The sequence below is a fragment of the Hippopotamus amphibius genome, chromosome 4 (genome assembly GCF_030028045.1).
Source record: "Hippopotamus amphibius kiboko isolate mHipAmp2 chromosome 4, mHipAmp2.hap2, whole genome shotgun sequence".
Classification (NCBI taxonomy): Eukaryota; Metazoa; Chordata; class Mammalia; order Artiodactyla; family Hippopotamidae; genus Hippopotamus; species Hippopotamus amphibius.
In genome coordinates, this window is record NC_080189.1 from 98,618,575 (window position 1) to 98,643,485 (window position 24,911).

At 33.1% G+C, this 24,911-nt stretch overlaps 1 protein-coding gene and 1 non-coding gene across 5 annotated transcripts in view; one reads left to right on the forward strand and one right to left on the reverse strand.

Annotated features, from left to right (window-relative positions):
• The window catches only part of RUNDC3B (RUN domain containing 3B), a 144,120-nt gene that overhangs the window by 37,004 nt on the left and 82,205 nt on the right, over positions 1-24,911 (forward strand). For 2 of the 4 annotated variants that reach the window (XM_057733683.1, XM_057733680.1), the window contains exons 3-5: positions 6,401-6,451; positions 12,770-12,903; positions 22,015-22,100. In XM_057733683.1, coding sequence (XP_057589666.1) covers positions 6,401-6,451; positions 12,770-12,903; positions 22,015-22,100 — 271 coding nt within the window. The remainder of the gene's footprint in view (positions 1-6,400; positions 6,452-12,769; positions 12,904-22,014; positions 22,101-24,911) is intronic. The other 2 variants (XM_057733682.1, XM_057733684.1) reach the window with 1 other exon arrangement.
• On the reverse strand, positions 3,985-4,057 carry TRNAG-CCC (transfer RNA glycine (anticodon CCC)). Its single transcript has one exon. It is a non-coding gene; the product is annotated as a tRNA-Gly (tRNA).

Below are 24,911 nucleotides of genomic sequence, written 5' to 3' on the forward strand. Positions count from 1 at the left end.
ATGTAAAAATGGTAACTGGAAAAATTTAAGTGTCATTCAAATTTCCATGTTCTTCATGTATCTTTTTTGATTATAATCATATTACTAAACTTTTGTTTACTCCTAAGCTTATAGCCCTTATCATTTCTTGTTTTTCTGATGCCTTTTGAAAAACCTCTTTCTTCATTTTAAGATTTTTATCCCATACTGGCCATAGACTACTTTATTTGCATTCTCGTTAATGTTCTTCTGTGTTTTTAAAAAAAGAAGGAAGGAAAGAAAGAAAACTATAAAGGTCTAGCATGATTCCTTAATTTAACCCCTTTCTGTAATTATATATTTTTGTCTTCTTGGACTACCAGTCATTTTTTGCCTCCCGTCTTACCCCTACTTCATGTAAAAATAACAAGAGGTTTAAATATAAAGCCATAGGAAGTATTAATAAAAACTTGCAGAAATTCCAGATATAATTGTAGCTAGCAACTTTTTGTATATCTGTCATGCAGACTCTCTATGTATATACATATGAATGTACATATAGAGACAATATGTGTATTTTCTTTATGACCTGTATTTTGCCATTGGTATATCGGCCATGCTATATTTTTCCATTTCATTTTATTAGTACTTTAAGATTTGAAATTAAATTCACATAACATAAAGTTTACTATTTTAACCATTTTAAATCCCAATGTACAGTTCATTGCATTTTAGTATATTCATAATGTTGTACAGCTATCACTACTGTCTGTTCTAGAACATTTTCATTACATTAAAAAGAAACTCTGTATCCACTAAGCAGTCACTTCATTTTCTCTCCTCTCCCTCTCCACCCCCCCCCCCCCCATTTCCTGGAAACCACTAATACACTTTTGGTTCTTACGGATTTACTTATTCTGGACATTTCATGTAAATAAAATCATAAAATATGTGGGTTTTATGTTTGGCTTCTTTCATTTAGCAATGTTTTCAAGGTTCATCCTTGTTGTACAGGTACCAGTGCTTCATTCCTTTTTATAGCTGAGTAATAGTTCATTATATAGACACACCACATTTTGTGTATCCATTAATCATTTAATGCACATTTAGATTGTTTCCATTTTTTTCTCTTATAAATACTACTGTTGTGAACTCTCATATACAAGTTTTTGAGCATCTGTTTTCTATTCCCTTGTATATATCTCAATTTCATTTTTAAACAAATATATAATATTCACTTGTATGAATGAACCATAATTCATATCCTTTTTACTTACCAAAGTATTTTTTACCAAATTTCCCTTTCATAAGCATGCTGTCATAGGTCACTGATAATTTTTTTACATAGTTTTCTAATTTCTTTAAAATTATTTTGTATTAATGATAATAGCTAATGAATTCTTAGAATTGTAATTACTGAAATTAAAGGGTATGCACATTATGATATATGTACTATGTTATATTTAATATATGTTGCTATATTGTCTATCAGAAAGGTTGTACCAACAATAATGTATGTGGTTATTTTTCTCATATCCTTATTATACTGTTATTTTTAATATTTTTAACTTTTAATTTGGTAAGGGGAAAAATGTCTTTTATTGGTCTTCTATTAATGTGAAATATATAAAACATTTTGTTATTTTTAATTTGTTTTTATTTACAAATGAGATTGAATGTATGTTCATATTTATTAATCTTTTTTCCTAATTTCCTGATTATGACCTTTGCCTGTTTCTTTTTTTTTTAAGAGATATATCCCTTTTTAAAATAATTAATTAATTTATTGGCTGTGTTGTCTTCATTGCTGTGCGCACGGGCTTTCTCTAGTTGTGGCCCGAGTAGGGGCTACTCTTCATTGCTGTGCACAGGCTTCTCGTTGCAGTGGCTTCTCTTGTCGTGGAGCACAGGCTCTGGGCACACGGGCTTCAGTAGTCGCAGCATGTAGGCTCAGTAGTTGTGACTTGCGGGCTCTAGAGCTTAGGCTCAGTAGTTGTGGTACACAGGCTTAGTTGCTCCACAGCATGTTGGATCTTCCTGGCCCAGGGTTCAAACCCATGTCCCCTGCATTGGCAGGCGGATTCTTAACCAATGCACCACCAGGAAAGTCCCTTTGCCTGTTTCTTTTGTGGAGTATTTTTAATTAGTCTAGAATAGAAAACAACTAATTATTTACATCATGTGGAACTAGTTCTTATATAGCCTGTTTTGATGAATGACCTTTCTTGATATTAGTCTTCTTATGTAATTATTATTAGTAGTTTATTATTTTACTCTTATTTTTCATTTGAGTTTATTTCTGTTTTGAAACAGCTGAAATATTTTTTTGTCTGTTTCATAACATTTTATATGGTTTTGAGAGTTTAAAGTTCTGAAACAGACTGTTCTCAAATACTTGGTTATTTGCTTCTGTTTGGAGCTATGTGATTGGCACAGTACTCTTAATAACTGTATTTGTTGTAGGCATTTTTGGTGAAGAGCAAGAAAAATATCTCAAATATTTGTACTTATTAGGAGATACAGGCAAAACAGTTTTTATATTTTATAACCAAACCATAATTTTCAAGGAGTCATTGTAACCTCCAGATTTAAATATTTTCTTATTTACAGAAGGAGAGATTTATTAATGGTTTTAAACTTTGTTATGCCTGGAGAAGTTTTCAAGTTTATTTTATGTGAACTTCGCTTTCCAAGCTCCTTCAAATTAAAGAATTCCAATTTAGATTTGGCTTCTGAGAGAGAATACTAGGTAGAAGAAAGTATTATGAAAAGACTTATTAAATAATAGCTATTATTGATAAAATTGCCTAGGATATTTTTAGTGTTTTTTTAATGTATGAGAGAGTTAAAAAAATTACGATTCTACCAGGTAATCCAAATTCTTGGATTTAGCAGGAATTGATGGTCTTTGATGGTAGTTCATGTTTGTGTTTGTTTATCTGTGTTTGTAGCCCTTTGAGTTTCTGCCAGAAAAATAGTGGGACATTTCCAGTTTGACCTTATCATTTTTGCAAATTAGCAAAATGTCATATATAATATTAAATTTTAATTTCAGAAGCTATTAAAAAATGGAAAATGGCTACGTAGAAAAGAAGATATTGTTTCATTGTTAGCTTAATTACAGTGCATATTGCAATTGTAAATATTGCCTCACTGAATGATTTTTCTGTTATGTATAAATACATGGTTGAAAATTAAAATTTTTCAAACAATAAGTACTTGTACATTATTATTATCAGTGACAGAACAGAGTATATTCTATCTGGCTATCTGGTGTTGCCAGCTTAAAAAGAAAACTTGTGAAATTCTGACTTACTATCTGATCATTTATAATCAGTTTTGTTATTTGCCTTATAAATGACAGTCAATTTACAAATCAGTTCATATAGGGATCTTTTCAGGAATCCATCTTGGACCACATTAAAAATAAAGTCATCTACCTGTAGCCTTATTAGAAAAGTATATACACAGAGAGAGAAAATTAGACTAAATACAGCAAAGGTAAAAGGCTCACCTTCTATGTAATTGTTAACATTTATCAAATTTTATTGCTATGATAATTAGCTCAGTCATCAAAGAAATCAAAATAATTAGAAAGCTAAAGTTGCAACAAGGGTTAACATGAAAAAATGGAAGAATAAATATTATTTATGGATTAGAATTATATTCAGTCTTATCACCAAGGCTGATTCATTTCTTTAAAGCAGGTGTCAGTAATCTTTTCTGTATGATGGCTGTTTTCCACATTAATATAAAGGTTACAAAGTTGATTTACTTTCAGTTATTTGTTTTTGAAAATTACATACTTTTTGGGTCAGAAAACAGTTTATCTTCAGTATGATTAAGCATTCTTTTATTGCATATCTATTTCTTTTTTTTAAAATATTTATTTATTTTGGGCTGTGCTGGATCTTAGTTGTAGCACACAAGATCTTTAGTTGCAGCATGTGGACTTCTTAGTTGTGGCATGCAGACTCTTAATTGCAGTATGTGGACTCTTAGTTGCGGCATGCATGCGGAATCTCGTTCCCTAACCAGGGATTGAACCTGGGCCCCCTGCATTGGGAGCGCAGAGTCTTACCCACTGGACCACCAGGGAAGTCCTTGCATATCTATTTCTGAGTAAATTCTTCTTTTGGCTGAAATTTCAGTAACTAACACCTAATATCACAATATATAATTATAGTGGTACATTTGAATGAATTTTGTTCTTGAACAAGACACTTTCAGTTTATTTGGCTTATTTGTTCTTGTCTCAACTGTTGTCTTAACGTTATATATTTTAAATATGTAAATAAGTTTTATGTACTTTATATGTTAGTATATCTGTATTTTATATGTGATATTATATGTATTTTAGCTGTTATAAATATATTTAAATAAAATATATATTTAAACTTTTTACCTTAAGACAAAAATTTTAATTTCAATCGCAAATAACATTTTCTACTAACAAGCACTCTTTGAGCCACTTTGAATAACGTAAGCTTTGTGATTCATTTATATATATATTTTTGGGAGCAACTAAGTCAAGGATTTAAATTTTATGTGAAAAATATTTATGCCATTCACACTACATGTTTACCACCGTTTATTTTTTCTATTTCTGAGGCTGTAGTGGGAACTCATATCCAACCAGGAACGCCAACCGACTAATTGTCTCTGTCAGATCTTGTCTGTAGCCAAAGGAGTAGATCAGCATGAGGCTACAGGAAAGAGAGGTACAGGCTCTCTCTGGAGCTCTCCTTTCCCATGTACAAAATCAGAGTGGTGTTGAAATGTGACTACAGATAATTTGGAATCTGGTGAATCGTCATTTGGTCTGGATGCTTCTTGTTGCTTATAACTGACCTAAAGTGAGATATTAAATTAGGATTAAAGCAATTAATGCCTACAAATAAGTGAAATGTTTTAATTGTTAAAATTTTCACATGGTGTTCCACAGCCAGGATCGAAAGAGTATGCATAACCAGGGCATAAAGGCTAACATATTAACAGCTTAAAAAAACCTAAACTATAAATTGAGCTTCATAATAGGTTCAGTAGTTGTTTCCCATTTTGTACGAGGGATTGATTAAGCCATGACATCAATCTGTACATGATATATCTTACTCAATAACATTTTTTGAAATAAAATTACGGTTTTCCTGGAAATTGTTTTCACTTTGATAATTTTTTGATTATGTAAATGACTACAAATAAGATATATAACTTTACTTTAAAGGCAGAGCTAGTAAATGTGGTTTAAACATTAAGAATTGGTAGTCTTAATATTTTCAATGAAAAGCTTTCTGTTCTGATTTATATTTAATGCTCAGAGATTTTCATTTTGTTATAGCTGTAGAAACAACACTATGTTTTAATATGTGCTTGAACTAAGGTACGTTTTGGTTATAGATCCTTTTGGATATGTTTCCAAATTTAATATTTGTTTACAATGATACAAATGGATACAGGAGGATAGAGGGTGAATAGTAGAGACATAGAAGTAGCCAGTAGCACAACTATATATACCTCCTTCCTTTCATTTTTTTGTACTGTGTTTGGTTGCTTGGTTTTTGTTTAGTTTCTTGAAAGGTCTAAGTATTTGGAAAGGTGTGGGACCATGCCCTATTGGAGATTTCAGTGTTTGCTTATGAAACAAGAAGATATCATCTGTTGGGAATATGACTTAGGAAATTTGGCTTTGGAGTTTTCTTGTATAATTACACTCGGAATTGCCAAACAGCATAGGGAGAATTTATAGTGCTTTTCCAGATGGTGATTGTTAAACAATAATTGGAAGCTGTAGGAAAAACAGTATTTTGTGTAAAGTAGGCATTTAGTCACCATTGGTTAAACTGAAGAACATTTTACTAGATATTTAAGTGCTGTTCTCATAATTCAGAAAAAAAAAATACAAACTTTGTGCTTAGACCAAAAAAGAGAGAAGTGCTCTTAAAAATGAATTTTATAACTTTTAGAAAAGTTAACTGTAAAACAAGTGTATTTATTTTTAAAGTTAAAAACTTTCTGAGACATATAATTCAATAAGTGAGTAATTTTCCTGACAAGTTGTAGAAATTCTGAGGTGCAAAGCTAGCAAATTCACTCAGGCTTCTTGTTCATTTTGCATTCTTTCATTATCAGTTTATTATGTTTGGGTAAGAAAAATGGAGGTGAAAGTAAACAGGGAACAGTAGCTTCTCATTTATTTCTGTGACTTACAGACATCCTAGCTTCTGCAACAGAATAGGCTACAAGGGCCGACCAGCTTGATTTCTGTGTTGAGTAAAGCTCATTCATCTTAATTGAGTTCATTTTATTTATTAGGTAAACGTGGTGTTTACTGTGTCAGGATTATGTGTAGCCATCTTATTGGGGCTTTTCAATTTGCTATTGTAAACTTGATGTCAGGTTTCTTAAATATCTGTGTGTGTGTTGTTGTTTATTTTTTTTAAAGAGATTTCCCAAAGTTGCCGATGGCTGACTCATCTCCAAATACCTCTTCAAGGTACTCTATGCTGGTGATGTCTCCCACCACTGAGCTGCACGGGAGCATGGAATTAACTTACTGGGGAGGGCTGTATCAGTTAAGTGATCTTTCTCAGTACATTGCATGGGTTTTGCAAAGCTTTCTGTTTTTGTTTTTGTTAACCTAGAGAGTAGAACTATGCTTATGCTAATTTTTAAATTAGAAGCTTTTTGTGAACCCACACAATATAATAATCCATGTACTTTCCTCCTCCTGCGTGACCCCTCTATATTTCTGTTGTTTCATGGTTTTAAGCACAATTTTATTTATAATGCATACCTGTGTTATTTATATTTTATTATAACAAGACTTACTGGTTATTTTCTCAGTTTTGTAAATGCTGTGTAGTAATATTGGTATTATATGCAAACTGGGACTCAGGGAAGCTGTGTGAATTTCCAAACTTACTCAGTAACACATATGTGGGCACTGTCAAGAGTCACTGCTTTACTGTTCTTGAACAACTAGTGGGAATATATTCCTCAGTTTCCTTTCTTCCAAGTGGAATATATGCCTTTATTCGCTTATTCAGTACTTTTTGAGTTCCTGTTGTATGCAAAGCACTGCTAGGCCTCTGTGCTAATGACCTAGCCTTTTATTATATTTTTCACTTAGAAAAGAAATAAATAGTTATTATTTTTGAAGATTACTTATAGTAAGAAAGGTAGAAAGTAGAAAACAAATGTCTTCTCATTTCCTCAATCCTGATCCCCACAATCACTTTAAACAGTTTATTTTATGTCCTCTATGTATAACCTTAATCACTATTGAAACACATTATGGCTTGATTTCTTCAGGGCTACACATTTATGCATGGCTCTCTGTTGGACATCAGCCTCTGATACTCTAATTCAGTCTACCGGTATTCTAAGCCTTATGTTAAAAATGCTGGGGGAAGAAAAAAATGAAACCTTTGTACTCTGCTGGGAAGGATGGTAAAATTACTGGGATAAAAAAGCCTATTAAGTCAAATTCAGTTGTCAGATTTTTGGTGAACCTGCTCATCTTAATTTTTTTTGTTTGTTTTGGAAGATTAAGAATTGGCTAATTTTTATGGTGTAGATACATACTCTAGATATTTGTTTCTGATAAATTCCTTACTAGTGAACAAGACATTGTCAGTACTAAAGGATAATATTATGTTTTATAGATTAGGGACTGTGATTCATAGTTGCTGAATGGTTTACTTGAGGCATCTTGTAAGTAACCTACAGAGCTAGCAGTATAAGTGCAGTTGAGTATCTGGTCTAGACTCAGACTTCTTCACATCAGCTAAAAGTGTAATTAAAGTTATTTTTTTTGTGTTTAGATTTGTTCTTTTAAAAAAAAATTAACATGAGACTATCTAGAAAATTAATCAAGGTCATAATTTTACTTTCAAAGCTGGGTTGTCTAATAAACACGAGCTTCAACTAATAGTTGAAGTAGTGCTTTTTTAAAAGGAAGAGATTCTGACCTTTTTGCTGAAATGGGCATTTTCTCTATTCAGTAAAAAGATAGTAGAAAATATTAAACTAATTTTCATAAATTAGCAGTAAGAAACTTAGGATTGTCACTATAAAATTTACAGTGGAAAGTTAAAAGTTAAATATCTAAATGTTAGTATATTGGCAACAATACATCCACAAGTAACCAGTTTCCTTTAAGTATCTGAAACTTTTGCAGTGATATTAGAGGGGCTTATTAAAATTTGGTGGGACTGTCTTTTATTGCTCGTCTAGATGAATAGCAGCTCCAAGGTAACAGTCTTTGATGTTGTCATCTAGGTGATGTATTGTAGTACTAACAAAACTTCAGCTTGTGAGACCAGTCTTACATTGGCTCTTTACATAGCTAAGCACTAATACAAAGGATGGAGAAAGGAAGTCACTTAACAGATTCATTTATATTTTATATTATCAAAAGATGATGTGTCATTAGCCACTACTAAATAGAGAACCACTTCGGAAAGTTTAGTTCTTGTTTTTAGAAGGTCTCATCTTGCCATAAAATAAGATAAAAGCAAAACACGAACATATTGCATGATGTGAATATCTATATTATTTAAGTTAGGTGCCTAACTTAAATAATAAGGAAGAGTAGTTTTAGAATAACATTGGTCTTTAGAGATAACAGGCGGTTTTAAAGTGCTGAAAATGAGGCAGTTTAGTGAGAAAGACATGGCAAAGCTGGTTAGTAGCAGATCACCTTTTAGTCTAACAAACTTTCACCACTTATTTCTGTGCCTAAAATGAGTTAGAACTGGATTGATGTATTGGGAATAAGTTTTGAGAAGCCTAACTTTGTCTTTGGTAAAAAGTCAACTTCTAAAAACACATAAAATCGAAAGCACTTTATACACTTAACTTGTCAGCAGCATTAAAAAGAGAATCGTTAGTGACAGCATATTTCTTCTCCTGAATAAAATTTCTTCAAAATATAGGTTAGTCAGTTTCTTGCTATGTGATTTGCTTCGTGGTTATTTTTAAAGAAAATGAGAATATCTTTGGAGTGATTATTTATTACCTCAATAATTATTTTTAAAGGCATGATCAGCTTGTAGCTTTGTTTTTTAAATTTCCTGTTGAATATTGGTTACAGACTAATAGCCTAAGAACATCTGTTGTTAGCAGTTAATCTTTAAGTAAAAGTGACATTCAAGAAATAATATCTCAAATATCCAAGTGAACACTTCTGTTATTTTTAATTAACTTCAACCTTTTTCATAGATGCATAAATTATTTAATTATTTAAATAAAACCCTAGGATATATGAACAATTTATATGAGAGGTTTATTTGGAGGTTCTAACAAGGGACTCCACCTTCTCTTAATCAATACACATCCTTCTGAATGTGAAAAATTCAGGGTCCTGATTTAAAAAACTTCATTTTGGAAATGATGCACATGAAAGAAATCAAGCCAAGTCATCCTCTCATCTAGTTCGTTGAGTAGGTAGAAGTGTTGTGAAGATACTACTTAAGGCCCTGCAAGTCATGACAACATCTTTCTGTTAATTGTTTAGTTTCTTAGTTTGTTATCTAGGAAATCTGTTCATTATTTTTTGGGTGAAAGTCTTGTAGACAGCATATCCTACACATAACAGGAGTCTTAAAGATTTAGCACCCATTCCTTCTCTGTTTAACACAAGCTTAGATTTTTTGTTTTTCTGTATCTTTCTTTCCTCTCTTCCAAAAGGGGGCCTTGTTACATTTTTTCAGTTTTCAACAGCTCTACTTTGAAACTTCTCATAAATTATTTTTCTCAGCTACGTCAAACTCATGAGAAGATTTAAAATAAAGTCACCAGAGAAACCTTATGATTCTCCTTTTGAGATCCCTGGCAGTGTATGGTACTCCATTTCTTGAAGAAAGTGTGGTAGCTATTCCTCATTTTTAAATTGTGGAACAATCCCAATTAATAGATGCCACGGAAAATTAGTCGAGACTAGATTTTAGGAGGTAAATTTAGAATGGTTAATATGGGGAAAGGTTGGATTAGGGAGTAAATTTTAAAGATTTTTCTACATTCTAAGCAAGTGATGGGTAAAACTTCACTGTGCATCTCATTGCAACTTTGTAATGCGAGGGGAGCTTGGGTCTCTTAACTATTTGTATGATAATAGCAGTAACAGTAGTAATCATTGTCAACATCTGTGTTAGGCTGTATACTAATTGCTGCACATTATCTAATCCTCATAACAGTGTTATCATGTAGATGCTACCACTATTGTCAATTTATAGAAGAAACTCAGATTGGCAGAGTGAAGTTAAGTCATTTGCTTAAGATGGCATGTCCGCCTGGCTCAAAAGCTCTTAACATTAGGCATCCTGTGTCCTCTCCAAATCGCTAACAAATTGGTAACATGAAAATTGCCCTACCTTGGAAAGCCTCAGGTATTTGTTTAAAATGCAGATTCTCCTCTGAGGGGTTAGGTCAGAGACATTCTGAGCAACATGAATATTAGAATTCAGTAACTTTTATTTTAACCACAAGGTGTGTTTTAAGTTGATGTAGAAAATTTAACTTTGAAGTGGGATGGGATTTTTTTTTTCCCTATTACAGAATAGAAAAGCTGCAAGAAGAGCTTCAGTGACTTTTTTCACAGTGTAGTGGAAGTGTCATTAGCTCCTCTTCTGTTTGGGATGGCTTCCTGAAAGGGAAAACAAACAAACTCACCTGTACTTTTCTGAATTAGTTTAGATCTGTGGCTTAGAGAAACTTACAGTGGTGCACACTTAGATTTGTGGGAGGAAGGTGTGTATGTGTGAAGGTAAGGGATCTATTATTGCTTATGTTTCTTACATTCTTCTCTTTTTGTGAAGATTAATGTCTGCTAGTTAATTTTAAGTTTGCAAAATGCCTTGCGTTCCTCGAGGGGAAGTGCTACATAAATGTAAATAAATTACACAGTACCTGAAAAAAAATTGCCTCAAAGACAGACTGTACTGAAATCCTGTTCTAGGAACTTTTTTCAGCTACAGAAGAGAGGGGGCAAAGAAAAGTGATGGGGAGAGATTGAGGGAAAGAAGGAAAATTGTAAATATTCCTATAGATTTCTATTTTTTGGTAGTAAGATTTCATTATTAAAGAGACATTTGAGTTACATAGCTGTTTGAGTAAGGATTTGTGGATGCTTTTATATTTTTAGTTATATACAGACAAAGGTAAATATATTTGTCCAGAATATTTGATATTTGTAATCTAGCATGGGGACATCTTGATACCATATTGTCACTGAGCTGTTACTGTAAAAATATACTAATTAGATTTTTTAAATTCAAATTTTTATATGCATTGCAATTAAGATCTTGTTTTGGGCTGATTAACCAGTCGATTTGTTCAATAAATATTTATTAAATGCCTGCTGTGAGCCAAGCACTGTGTCAAGTGCTGGAGATAGAATTAAAGACAAATAAGATACAGTCCTTGCCTTAGTGATCTTACCATCTAATGTGTGAGACAAGCAAGTAAGCAGATGACTGTAAGGGTAGGTCAGCTCAGGGTGCTTTGTTAGCACGTGGAGAGGAGTAACTAACTGCAGAGATCACATGTGGCGTACAAGAAGAGGAGGCCTCTGCAGTGTCCTGCATGATGAATAGGGGTTACCTGTCATAATATGTGAGCTTTCTAGTGGTTGATTAACCATATTATTAGAAATGCCAGGGGGATCTTTTTAAAAATGCGTATGTCTAGGCCCACCTCCAAAGATTCTGATTATTTAGTTTGGGTGGAGCCCAGATGTGAGTGCTCTTTAAAAGAAGCCCAGTTATTCTTATGGGCTGCCATGGACACCACTCAGATATTTCAGACGTTGTTCCTAAAATGCTGCTTGTAGACAAGAAAACTTTAACGCTTTTTGATGTTGCTTAGAGAGAACCTGTTACTGGAGAAAAGAAGACTGAGATAAATAAATATGAATTGAAAATAAAGAAGCAGAGATTTTACAATACAAAAGCTAATCTTTCTTCATTAAGATTTAACAACTTCCCTAAATAAGAATAATTATTCTAGACACCTAAAGAAATGTTAGGATCTCTCTCATATCCCATTTAAAAATATTCAGAGTACAGCATTGTTCCCATGGACCTACTACTCGAACTCCTGCCTAGAAAAATTAATACTAACATAAGATATACACAAAAGGACATTTGTTCTTGAACACACACATAATTACCCAAATTTAGAAGATTGGAATGGTAAACGCCCAAAGGACTTGTCATGGGTTGGTGACGAGAAGAGAGCAGATGAGTGACAGATGAAGGTTTGGGTAGAATGGAGTGAGTGGGTGGGAGTGATTAGTGAATGTAAAATTCTCACTGATTATAGGTACTTATAAACCACACATTGTTTCATTTCTTTGAATTATCCCTTTGAAGAGGAGAAAAAGTGTTGTCTTTTAATTTTTTTCCTGTTTTTCCAAGACGAGAAAGCTTTAGGATGCAACTGGTGACATTTAAATTAATGCTTAACTGGAACCACAAGGAGGGATACCTGTGCACTCTCTGAAAGACTGTGTTAGAATAACAGGGATATTAACCTGCAAGAGATTTTTAGTGTCTAGACCCTTTCCTCTCCATTTAGTTTGATTTTATTGTTGAGAAAACTATTACCCAGATCCAATAGATACATGGCCGAAAGTGGCACAGCTAGGTAAAGGCAGCACGGGCCAGGCTTCAGGCTCTTCCACCCCAAGATCGGTGCCCTTTCCACAACTGCACACTCTACTGCCATTTATTTTTCAGAGTTTTATTGTTCTTGCGCTTTGAATTTCTAGTCTAGTTTTCTTTTATTTTGTATTACAATTTGTCTCCTGAAGGTCAAGTAACCTGGTTTGGTTATGAAAGTCCTCGTAGCTTCTGGGACTATATCAGAGTGGCTTGCCGGAAAGTTTCACAGAACTGTATCTGCAGCATTGAAAATATGGAAAATGTCAGTTCCTCTAGAGCTAAGGTAAGACATAAATAATAATGTGCAGTGTGTGTAATCTAATCCTAAGCAGTTCTGACCCAAATAGAAAAGTTTGAGCTCTTTGCTATATAAAATATTTCTTTTCTTTGTTGGAATTAAGCACTTGACCAAATTTAACATCTTTCAGAGGCTTTTTTTTTTTAATAGCATGTAGTTATTTTAGAGTGCTCTTGAATCTTCACTGTTGCCTTATAAATAGCAGGAAGGTATGAAGCTAGTCACTATGAATTTCTTTTTTGAGAAGCACAGTAAAATATTTCCAAGTCTGCGAAGTTTCTACATTTCTTGAATTACCTAAATCAATGGCTCTTAGTGTCCTGTGCTGGTGGTCCATAGTGTTAAAACTATTTTCACATAATACCAAAATGTTCTTTGCCCTTTGCACTGGGTTGATATTTGCACTGCTGATGCAGAAGCAATGGCGGGTAAAATGGCTGGTGCCTTAGCATAAATTCAAGCGGTGGCTTCAAACTGTACTAGTAGTCATTGAGTTCTTCACCGTGCACTGTCTTTAAAAAACAAACAAAACAAAACCAAACCAGTTTCACTTAATGTCCATGATGGTGAAGTAAACTTTATTAATTTAATTAAATCTCAACCTTTGAGAATCTGTCTTTTTAATATCCTGAGTGACAAAATGGAAAGTATACATAAAGCGTTTCTACAACGTATTGAAATATGATGGTTGTCTCAAGGAAAAGTACTCATGCAGTAGTTTGAATTGTTAGCTGAACTAGACACTTTTACTTAAAAGAAAAACATTCAAACTATAACTTTTTAGACTTAGGCATTTTGTAGACATTTCTTTAAAAAAGATGAACAAAGTAAAGCTGTTCCTTCAAGAAAAACAGCTTGATGATATTTGTTGCCAATGGTAAAATTAAAGCTTTCAAGTAAAAGTTAGAATTTTGGCAAACTTGTAGCGTATTTACCATCAGCTTGGTAGCTTCCTGGTACTTAAAGACCTTTCTGATAACATTGATGTTGATGTTGACAGAAGTATATTTGTATTGTTTAATGGAATGTGTCAGTATTTTGTAGACCTGCATAACTTATATTTTTTAAATGATTGCTGTGTGGAATAATAAAATCATGCATGGGTAAAAAATCCATTCAAAGTGCAAGATAGACCAGTGTATTTAATGTAATACAGTATGAAATGTTTGTTGATATGCTTATAGAGTCCATGTTGCAATTAACCTTTAAGGAATTATCACTTACTGAGTTTTGATTAGAACCAAAGTAGAATATCATCCACAATTATCTGAAAATTCTATTAAAAGACCTTTTTCCAATTATGTATCTATGTGAGGGTAGATTTTCTTCACATGCTTCAATCAGAACAATGCATTGTAACAGTATGCTAAAGCAGATATCTAGTTCTTTTATTGAGCCATACATTAAAGAGATTTGCAAAAATGTAAAACAGAGCTACTTTTTGCACTAATATTTTTGCCTAGGGAAAGATATTTTTTCATAAAAATATGGTTTTTAATGTTAACATATAATGAGTTCACTATTTTTAACATTACGAAATATTTTTAAAGTTTCCAGTTTTGACTTGTAGTACAGTAAAGATGGATAGATATAACTATATAAAAACCCTTTGGAGTCCTCAAAACTTTTAAGATTGTAAAGGTCTGAGCTGGTGACATAGCTGTGTCACCTTTAGTATAGTAGTTTTATTTATTTTTTTATTGGTTTGTCATAGTAACTTTCCTTACTATTTTTGACACTTAAGAGTTACAGAATGAAATAGATAATGAAGTAGAAAATAAAGTTCAAAAATACTGGATATGTACAGTTTTAAGATCAAGATATAATTCAGTTCAGTTCATTATTTGGCAGTTATAAGCTTATAAATTACATGTCTATAATAAACAAAAGTATAACAGTCATCTTTCAAAAGTGTGGTTTCTAAATGTATTGTTCCTGTATCCATTTTTATTTAGGAATCTTTTTTTCTTATGGAAAATTTTTGGTTAGCAAAATTGACACATATGTTGAAATTAAATATTTTGTGAAACGTGGACCAAGTACCTAAATTTTTTTTAATTTATTTTTACTTTTTATTTTTTACATATATTTTTTAAAGGTTACTTTCCATTTACAGTTATTACAAAATATTGGCTCTATTATTTGTGTTGTATAGTACATCCCTGTAGTCTATCTTACATCCAGTAATTTGTACCTCCCTCTCTCCTACCCCTATACTGCCCGCCCCCGCCCCGCCGTAACCACTAGTTTGTTCTCCATATCTTGAGTCTGCTTCTTTTTTTGTTATATTCACTAGTTTGTCATAATTTTTAGATTCCTCATATGTGATTTACAAATATCTAAATTTTTTAAAACAAGATAACATTTAAATTTAGTGACATAATTAGAAACTTAAACATTTTAAAATTCATAATTACAGAAGTGTGTTTTTGGATAAAATTAATAGCTATGATTTTGGTCACCTTTGAAGACTGAAGCTATAGCGTTCACTTTATACAACCACTGCTCCCTCCTTCTCTGCTTCTTGCCAATCTGTAGCCAAGGGGTTGTCTGAGCCACAGTTAACTTTTTGCTTCAGTATCTTTAAGTCTTTTAGATTGAATCAGTTTTCCTCTCTGCCTTACACATTTTTTAAGCCAATAAATGTCATTTCTAAGTCAACTACGAGGGTGAGTCTAAAGTTACCCGCATTCCAGTTATATTGAAACTTCTGTTGGCTGCACTGTCTTATCAGCACTTTCAATTCAAGGCTACTGTCTCCCCAGTCACTGCTATGCAGGTGTGAACATGTTACATCAGTTCATTTGTAACTGCAGTGCGAGCAAAAATGGATGCCCCTCTTGTGATTTGCATGGAAGAAGAACAGTGTGCAGTGATTCGTTTTTTGTGGTCTGAGGTGCCATTATTTATCTAAGACTTGGTATGCAGTATGGAGAAAGTGTTTTGTCTTGAAGAAGTGTGTATGAGTGGATAAATTCAAAGAAGGTCTCACAGGTGTTAGCCATCAAGAAGGAGCTGGATTCACTTCTGATGAAGAAGTGAAGACAGCGGTGCATTTGTGGCTCACGGCTCGGCCTAAAACATTTTTTTAACAAGGGAATACGAAAGCTTGTGGACAGATGGACAAAGTGTATTGAAAAGCAAAGAGATTATGTCAAAAAATGATGTTATTTGTCTTTTCTAAAAGTTAATTAAATTCTACAGCCAGGGTATGGATAATTTTTGACTCACCCTCGTATATATAGCTAGATTTTTTTAATTATAATTTTTTTCTCATAGATGTTTAAATCTTTTTTGTTGTTGTATTTTAACAGATTTCTTTTTAGCCACTACTGTTGTCTTAGTAGTACTTTGGCCTCCATTTTCTTTAACTATTGAATTTGTTCATTTATTTACTTTCTAATTGATCGACTACAGGTTTAAAAAATGTGCAGTTTGAATTCTCTTTTGCATCTTAGTTGAGTTTGTATCTTGGTTTCTGTAGGTTCAGATGAAAAGACTAGCTGTAATTTGAATGAATCAAATCTATCAAAATAGAAAGTACCCCAGTGGTACAGAAACTTTATATTCTAAATTTCAAATTAACAATAGGAGAGATTAACATGACAAGTGTACTCTAAACCCCTTCAATATAGGAGAGGATATATTTCTATAACTAGTGTATTCAAAAATACGAAAGGTAATTGAGAAGTTAACAAACATTAGAAATGTAGCATTTTGACCTGGGTGGACCAAAGAAACACAAACCCCCTGACCAGCTCTCTTAATAAGACTCTTGGGACTAGGCCCTACACAGCAAGATGCTGCCCAGCAGAGAAAGTTAATATTTATTCTGTAAAAAACTAGTGTTGAGTATCAAAACACCACAGAACAGTTATGTTCCAAATCCTGTATGTATGTCTGTGTTTTGCCCAGGCCTCAAAGAGATTCCATTTAGTGGGGAAAGAGAGATCTATTACTTGCCTGGAAAAGTCTGCAGGCAAAGATTACCTGTCTTTATTCATTGCAGTGTGAAGAGCAAAGTACTTAATCTACTCAGTAAATCACATCAGCCAAGTGTCAGGATTGAAGGATTAAACAAATATCTCAGGTGGCAGTTTTATTGAGCCTTTGAGCTGCAGTCCAGAGTGACAGCTAACATGTATAGCACTCTCATCCAGCCTTGATACTGTGCAAGTGTATCAGAACCGAAGCACCAAATTTACCTGCTGAACAATGTGCAGCTCATTACACTTGGGACCAGAGCACATCTTCATTTTTGAATTCTATATGAGAAGTCAGATTCACACTGATTACACTTTTAGGGCTAAGTGAATGACATTTTAAACAATGGAGGACAGGGTACACTTTGCAGAAACAACTGATTCAGTACAGAAACATTCTTTAAATTGAGTTAATTTGATTGAATCAGGATTGTCTGTGTCCTCAGATCACTGTACAGCTGAGGTTCACATTGTAGAAACTTGCCACCATGGGAGATGTGATAATTAATCACTCTAAGCTAAGACCTGTGAAATGTAGACATTCCTTTTCTTTGCTTAGTCTGTGACTAGATGAGCTTATTTTCTAGGGCCTATTCATAGCCTATCAATGGAATAGGATATTTCAATTGAAGATCATGTCTGTAATCTTTCCATCTGAGGTATATTTGCAGCTATTCTTTCAGGGGGACTTCCATGGTGGTGCAGTAGTTAAGATTCCACACTTCCATTGTAGGGGGCACGGGTTGGATCCCTGGTTAGGGAACTAAGAGCCTGCATGCAACCCAGCGTGGCCAAAAAGAAAAGAAAAAAAGAGTACTTAAAATATGCAAGGATTTGGGGACATAGGATTTCTATACATCAACTTCTTTAGGTTTCAGACTAGAATTAGCATTCTTAGAAAAATAACTTCATCTCAACAGCTACTTATCTCTCTTGTGAACTCACCCATCTTCCCCATCTGCTAATTGGGCTGATTACTTACAAGCATAATATAAGACCTCTGACAGAAACTCCACCAGTTGGATCCTTAGTTACTATTGTTGTTTATCTTGCAGACATTTCCATTGGATTTTCTTAGTATTGCAGCTGACTTCCAGCTCAAGAAATCCTTTTTCCCCTTTAGTTAGTCTGTTTCTGGCCTCAAAGTATGAACTCTGGACTGTAGTTGAGTTCTTCCTACCTTCCTGCATATCTTGTGTAGGTTTTTCTTTTTTCTTCAATTTTAAGAGCATCTTGTTCTTTAAGTTCATATTTTTGGGTAGATTAGGCTTTCCTAGTTTGTGGTTGCTTACCCTGTATGTTCCTTCTATTTAGTATGAATTTAACATATTAGACCAATTTCTGAATATACTACTCACATCAGCCATTCATATATCCATTCATTCTTCCACCTGATAAATTTTTATTGAGCACCTGTACCATGACAGAACTGTGAGCGTAGCCCTTAATACATTCTTATGACTTACGTCCTTAATTCTTCCTAGTTTTTCCTGGTCTCATCTTCTTGTTTACTTTTTCCTTGTTCAGAAGCTGGCCTTCTCAGTGCTTTGTCCCAGAGGCTGGTTAGCCAGATTTTCTACTGAAAGAGGCAGAGGCAGAAAGAGGGTGTTAATCACAGATACACTAGAGTTACTGAATACCAGAACTTTACAGTAAGATAAAGTATTGCAAAGAGGCCATTTTTGTGTTCATTTTCTATTACTGATTCACAGATCTACCTCCTCCTTTAACTACCACTCAACTTTTCCTATCTCTCATTCTTTTTTGTGATGGCCCCAAACCTGGAAGTCAGACAAATTGGAGGGGCCCTGTAAACACTGCAGGCTTTTATTTGAGACCCCAGAAAGGCTATACTTTGGGGGTAAGGGAAATTCAGATGAAGACCAGCCCCCAAAAGACCTGAAAGTGGTCTCTTAAGTGGTATAAGATGATTTTTCAAGTACACTGTCTACCAGAAGAAAAGTAAATCTACTCTAGAGAAAAGCAGCATTAGAGTTGCTATACATTTTCCTCCACAATGTCCAGTGTTTAATCAGAAATCACCAAGCATATCAGGAAATAAGATTAAGTGAACAAAACTAAGAAATATAAAAAAGACAACTGGAACAGACCTATGGGAGATGCAGATGATGGACTTTTAAGTAATTATGATGTAAATAAATACAAATAAAGATTAATAATACTAGAGAACTGGAGTATATAAGAAAGTCAAAATAGGAAACTATGGAATATTCATTCTTATAGAAGTTGTACAGAAATCAATCATTTGCTAAGTTGTAATTCACTGAATTTCAGAGGATTGAAATATAAAGTATGTTCTCTAACCACAGTAGAATCAGTAAGAAAAAGTTAAGTAGAAAATGCTTATATAAGTTGAATTTAAGAAGAATTTCTAAATAAGTCATGGAGGGAAAAAGAAATTACACATGAAATTGAAAAATACTTGGTAAGTAATGATAATGAAAATATAAAAAATTGTGCTTAGAGGAAAATAGGCTTAAATAGGCATTTATGTATTTTTTTAAAAAGAAAGGCTGAAAATCAGTGATCAAAGCTTTCATTTCAAAAAACTTAAAGTAATAACCCAAAGTAGAAGGAAAGAAATTTTGAAGAGCAAAAATGCAGTTAAATTGAAATAAATGTACACTAGAAGAAAATCAACAAAACCAAAAGTTGGTGTTTTTAAAAAGATTAATATAGCTGATAAATTTCTAACAAGGCTACTCAAGAAGGAAAAAAAAAGAGATTATAAATTACCAGTATCAGTAATGAGGAAGAGGTAAACCCCATAGACGCTACAGACATTAGAAATCCTAAAAGAAGATATTAAGAATAACTTCACACCTATAAATAAAAAAAATTAAATGAAATGGGCAAGTTATTTGAAAACTGTCAGTTGTAAAACTAACACAAAAAGGAAGAAAACATCTGAATATTCTGATGTCATAGTTTAAAATCTTCCCCTTGGAGTTCATTTTTAAATTGAGTTATCTTTTTCTTATGGATTTGTAAGAATTCTTTGTATTTTATGAATGAAATTCTTTTGTCAGATACATATAATGCAGATATTTTTGTCCACTCTATGATTTGTGTTTTTACCGTCTTGAATGATTACAGTTCATCCCCTGAAATAGGAGAGAAGATAGAGTGTATAGGTATTAATTCAGTTAGGTTGGTCGGTTTGATGGTGAGATGAGTTTCCTGTCTTCCAGTTGTGTCTGTTTTTTGTTTCCTCATATAGTAAAGTAGGGATAGTATTGTAACCTGAGTCACACACAGTTCTTTGAAGATGAAATATTTTAATGTATATAAAACTGTTAAAACAGAGCCAAGAATATATTAATTACATTCTTAAGTGTTGACTACTTTTATTAATTTTTTGCAAAAAGCTTTAATGGCAAACAGATATTTGTGTCTCCTAAACAATAACAACAACCTTCAGTGGATAACCATTATCTAATTTATAAACTCTGAAATCTTAAACCTGATTTTCAGCTTTCCCCAGTTTATGGTCCCAACAAATTTTATATCTTCTCTTTCTTTTGTTGAAAGAAAAGAAACTGTTAAAATTAACACCATTTATTATGACAATAAAACAGAGAATTCCACAAACATCCAAGGACAGGAAACTAGGTGCAGCCGAGTTTTGTATGGATTGAAATTAATAAATCAGGAAACAGGACTTTGCCGCACATTTCTTATCTAACAATAGCACAGTCTCCTGTGTCTTTCTTTGGAGAGCAACTTTCCCTGCTTCTGTTTTAGAAGGTAGCTTTTTGATTCAAGACACTACTACTAGTCTCTGTGTCTTTTAGTTGAAATTTTAAGAAACTTGAAGACTGGGGGCTGGTGCTTGCCTCTTCCTTCCTCTGTTCCAATCAACTACAACTAATTGTAGATTCCCCTAGGCTGATTTAGCAGAAACAATGGGCTAAGCACAGGGCAAGCTAAGGGATTTTGAGGTTGGTGGGCAAATTGACTGGCATGCTAACCATACCTATATCATTCCTTTATTTCCTGGCAGTACTGATGCTTCTAGTGTGCCAGGTTTTACCACTGCCTGGATTAACTCCTTTTTAATTCTTCCTGTCCGACAGTTTGTTGAATTCACTAGAGTTGTAGGCATTTCTACAACTGTAGACCTTTCAGTGCTTTTTTTTGCTATACTGGTAGTCCGCCATCATATATACTGGTTTGTGTCACCTTTATTCTTAGCTACCATTGCAGTGTTTTGATTTTCTGTATAGTCAGTCTTCATAGATTTTCTGGAGATGTTTGAAAGGGTTGAGGGAAAATGAAAGTAATTGAGTTATAAAATTCTCACTAACAAATATAATCTCTTATATTCTCTCATTCTAAACAAAGAGTGCAGCATACATGCTTTGAATTATAAAAAACTTAACTGGCTAGTCCCAACTATTGAATGATGTTACCCCTTTTCAAAAGTAAAATTAAATTATTCATATTTTGTTAGAATTGTGCTTCTGTGATGTTGTTCTAGAATATGCTTCTAGGGTATTTTTGTTTTCTGTTTGTTTTTTCTGGTTTAAATTTTTCGTAATAGTTTCTAGAATGCTCTGGAGGCACCAAATTCAGTAACTCATAATTTGGATGCATGAAAAATAATGAAATTTGGTTCCTTATATGTTGTCTAAAATCTCCCTCTGGAAGGACTAAACAAGCGGTGTGAGAGTGATTATTTTTACTAATGAGAACAGACTCCTTTCTTCACATTTTATAAGGGGACTCATTTTAGTTAGCAGGTTGATTTGGGCATTGAAGTGAAGAGATCTGTCTTGTGATTTCTTTATATAATTCACAAGAAGTCTCTAACCCAAGTAACTCAATGTTAGTGGTTCTGTGCCTTCAGAAGCTAGAAAGTTAATCTGACATGCTCTACCCTACACCTTCAGAGAAACAAAGTATATACTGCATATAATTAAAATTTACCTCATCTTATCTACTTAAATGTTTTCTAGTCTTTATCAGATGCATATTTTGAGTGAATTATTCTTTGCATATTAAAATGCTATATTTTTGATGACATAGTGGGCAAAATATCTTTTAAGTTCTAATTTTTTTCTCATGTTTGATTCTTTCTTCTTCCTTTTAGGGTAGAGCCTGGATCCGTGTAGCACTCATGGAAAAACATTTATCTGAATACATCTCTACAGCTCTGAGAGACTTCAAAACAACCAGGTTTAAAAGTCCTTTCAATTTTCAATATATATTTAAAAGATTTACCTGAAGATCCTTGGAAGTAAGAACAGAATAAAGTCTCATTTGTTTTTAAAGACCTCACCTATTTTATTTCCTCCTTTTTGTACTTCTCAGGTAAATCCACTGTCTTCTCAGGAAAGTGCAATTTATCAACTAAACATACGTCTACCTTGGTTTATCTTTTCAGGGCTCACATTATGCCTGGAATATCTTTTTTCTGAACAATTTCCGATTCTTTTTCAACACTTGAAATTTCATTCTCTCCACAGACTTTTTTCTAACAAATTTGAAGAAAAATCTAACTGTGGAATTCCTACAGCATTCTTTCTCTTTCCACACCACACCGTTTATTTCGTTGCTTTTAAAGAATATAAATGAGTCGTTCACTTCTTTAATTCTTATGTAATTAATGATTGCGCAGTTGTCTTTTTAGGGCAGTCAGTACCAATATTCTTCTTGGGCTGTGTAGACTTAAGAAATGGTACATTGTGCAAAGCAGGATTTTATTAATTTTTTATGATGGTATAGAAACGGTTCATATTAGAACAACAGTCATTCCTACTCAGCTCTGGTCTGCTAATCTATATTTATAGCTTTTGTTAAAGAAACCACTTTTTTTCCATTTCAAAGGTATTTGTAAATGAAAATATATTTTCAGTATCCTAGATATGTACTGTTCAGTATTGTAGCCCTTAACCACATGCCACTGTGTAAATTAAAATTGAGATTAAATAAAATTACTGATTCAGTTATTCAGTTATTTTATCACATTTTAGGTGTTCACTGGCCCTGTGTGGTTAATGGCTACCAAATTGGACAGCACAGGTATAGAAAAGTGCTTCATGGCAGAAAGTTCTATCAGACAGCACTGCCTTAGACACTTCTCAATTACCATACGTGTTTCTACTTCATTAATCATATTTCTGAAATGAGAGTGACTATAAACCAGTTTTGACAGAAAATTAGGCATATATATACAGAAATCATATATCTGGAATCTTAATTTCATATCCTGATGCCATATTTGATTTTTGGCATTTTGGATTTTGAGAAAATCTGGGCCTGTATTATGATTAGCTAACTAGCTGGTACAAATTACAATATCTTTACTTAGGTGTCTCTGTGTTTTTAGGTAATAAAATAATAAAATGTTTATTTGGAAGATACAAAGAAAAAATTATCATGATTATAAATTTGACCAAGATATAAAGACTTTTAACTCCAAGAAGTATTTGCATAAAGTAAATCTGATATATGCTTATTGAATTCTTTTGAAACAATGTGATGCTCTTGAGATATTTCTAAAGATGGTCAGTGAGATGATGATAAACTCTTAGACATTTGAAATAAACCTTATGCAATGAAACGTTTGTTTCTTTCATTTATCATCACTAGCAAATACATTATGAAAGATACTAAATTTTGAAGATACTAGGCTTTAAAAATAAAAGTACTATCAGAATCTCATAGATTAAACCTAAAAATCCTAAATTAATGAAATCAAAACCAAGTTTATACCATAATTATCTCCTATACAATAATAAGATAGTCGTTTCTAAATAGAAATTAAAGCATTAATAATCTCTCAGTTGTTAGTCTTGTTTCGTAGTTTATACAGTTGGGTGGGGTAGAAATAGACTATAGAAATACTTGAATAGACTGTTTTTAGAATGAGTACTTTAAATTTTTAAGGGAAATGCTTCTTGCCTTGTTTTTAGGTATTAGCTGGGTTTTTTTTTAAAGGAAGTGATTCAGCTCTAAAAAGTTCATGAAGTAAAAATATTCTTGTAACAATATATAAACATACATTATTCAAATAGAAACATGGCTTAGTATGTGTTTATACACATGCAGAAATACATCATGTTTATATACATGCGTACACACACAGTATTTAAATGTGACTATGATGGCTTTGTAATTATCAAGAAATGAAGTAAGTAGGGAGTTACTTCAGAATTCTCATCCTAAAAGTTAACTAAAAAAATGCAGTTGCAAAAACACAAAGTCTTCTTTTTAACTGTTTACACAACTTTTTTTTTTAAACTGAAACCAAACCAAAGAAACTTCATTACAAATAAATTTGATTGTGAACCCCTAGCGAAAACATAATGTATTTGAAAGGTTAGGTTTGTGAAATAACAAGCGTACTTTTGGAAAGAATAGTTATACCTTACCTTTTGTCTGGATATTCCCTGACATAAATGCTTGTAGAACAATGAGAAGTGATCTCTAATTCTTTAGGAATCTTGAGAGTATCTGAATCAAGTGATTTCTTCTTGTTCTACTCTTCACAGATAAAGAGTAATGAGGTCCTTTAAAATGGTGATACAAGTGTTTACCCCAGTACAGAAGGAGGAGCTACATGAGCTAAGACAGGCAAGCTTGAAAGTACTAATCAGTGAAAATCCAAGGATAAGATTGGGTGGAGGAACTGTGGGGAGCAAAACTACAATAAATCTTCTGCAGTACATGACGATGGCTCCAGAGTATTAGAGAAATTCATGTGATCTTTTTGCTACAGTGGAGGATATCTTGGTGAGCAACTGAAAAAACCTTGAAGAGTTTCACGGTTTAGGAATTGGGGTGTTATTGGGAAATAGCAGAGGTGGGAAGTTGACAGATTCAAGAAGAGAATCGAAGCTAAACAAAAAAGTGGGGGATTGTTTTGGTAGGTTGCTGGGATAACCTAGAGATAGAGGAGCAAGGTACAAACTGAGTAACTTGCTCAAAGTTTTACTTTCTCCCCTCCCACAGCCTGAAAAATAATTAGAAAAGTTAAGCTAAAGA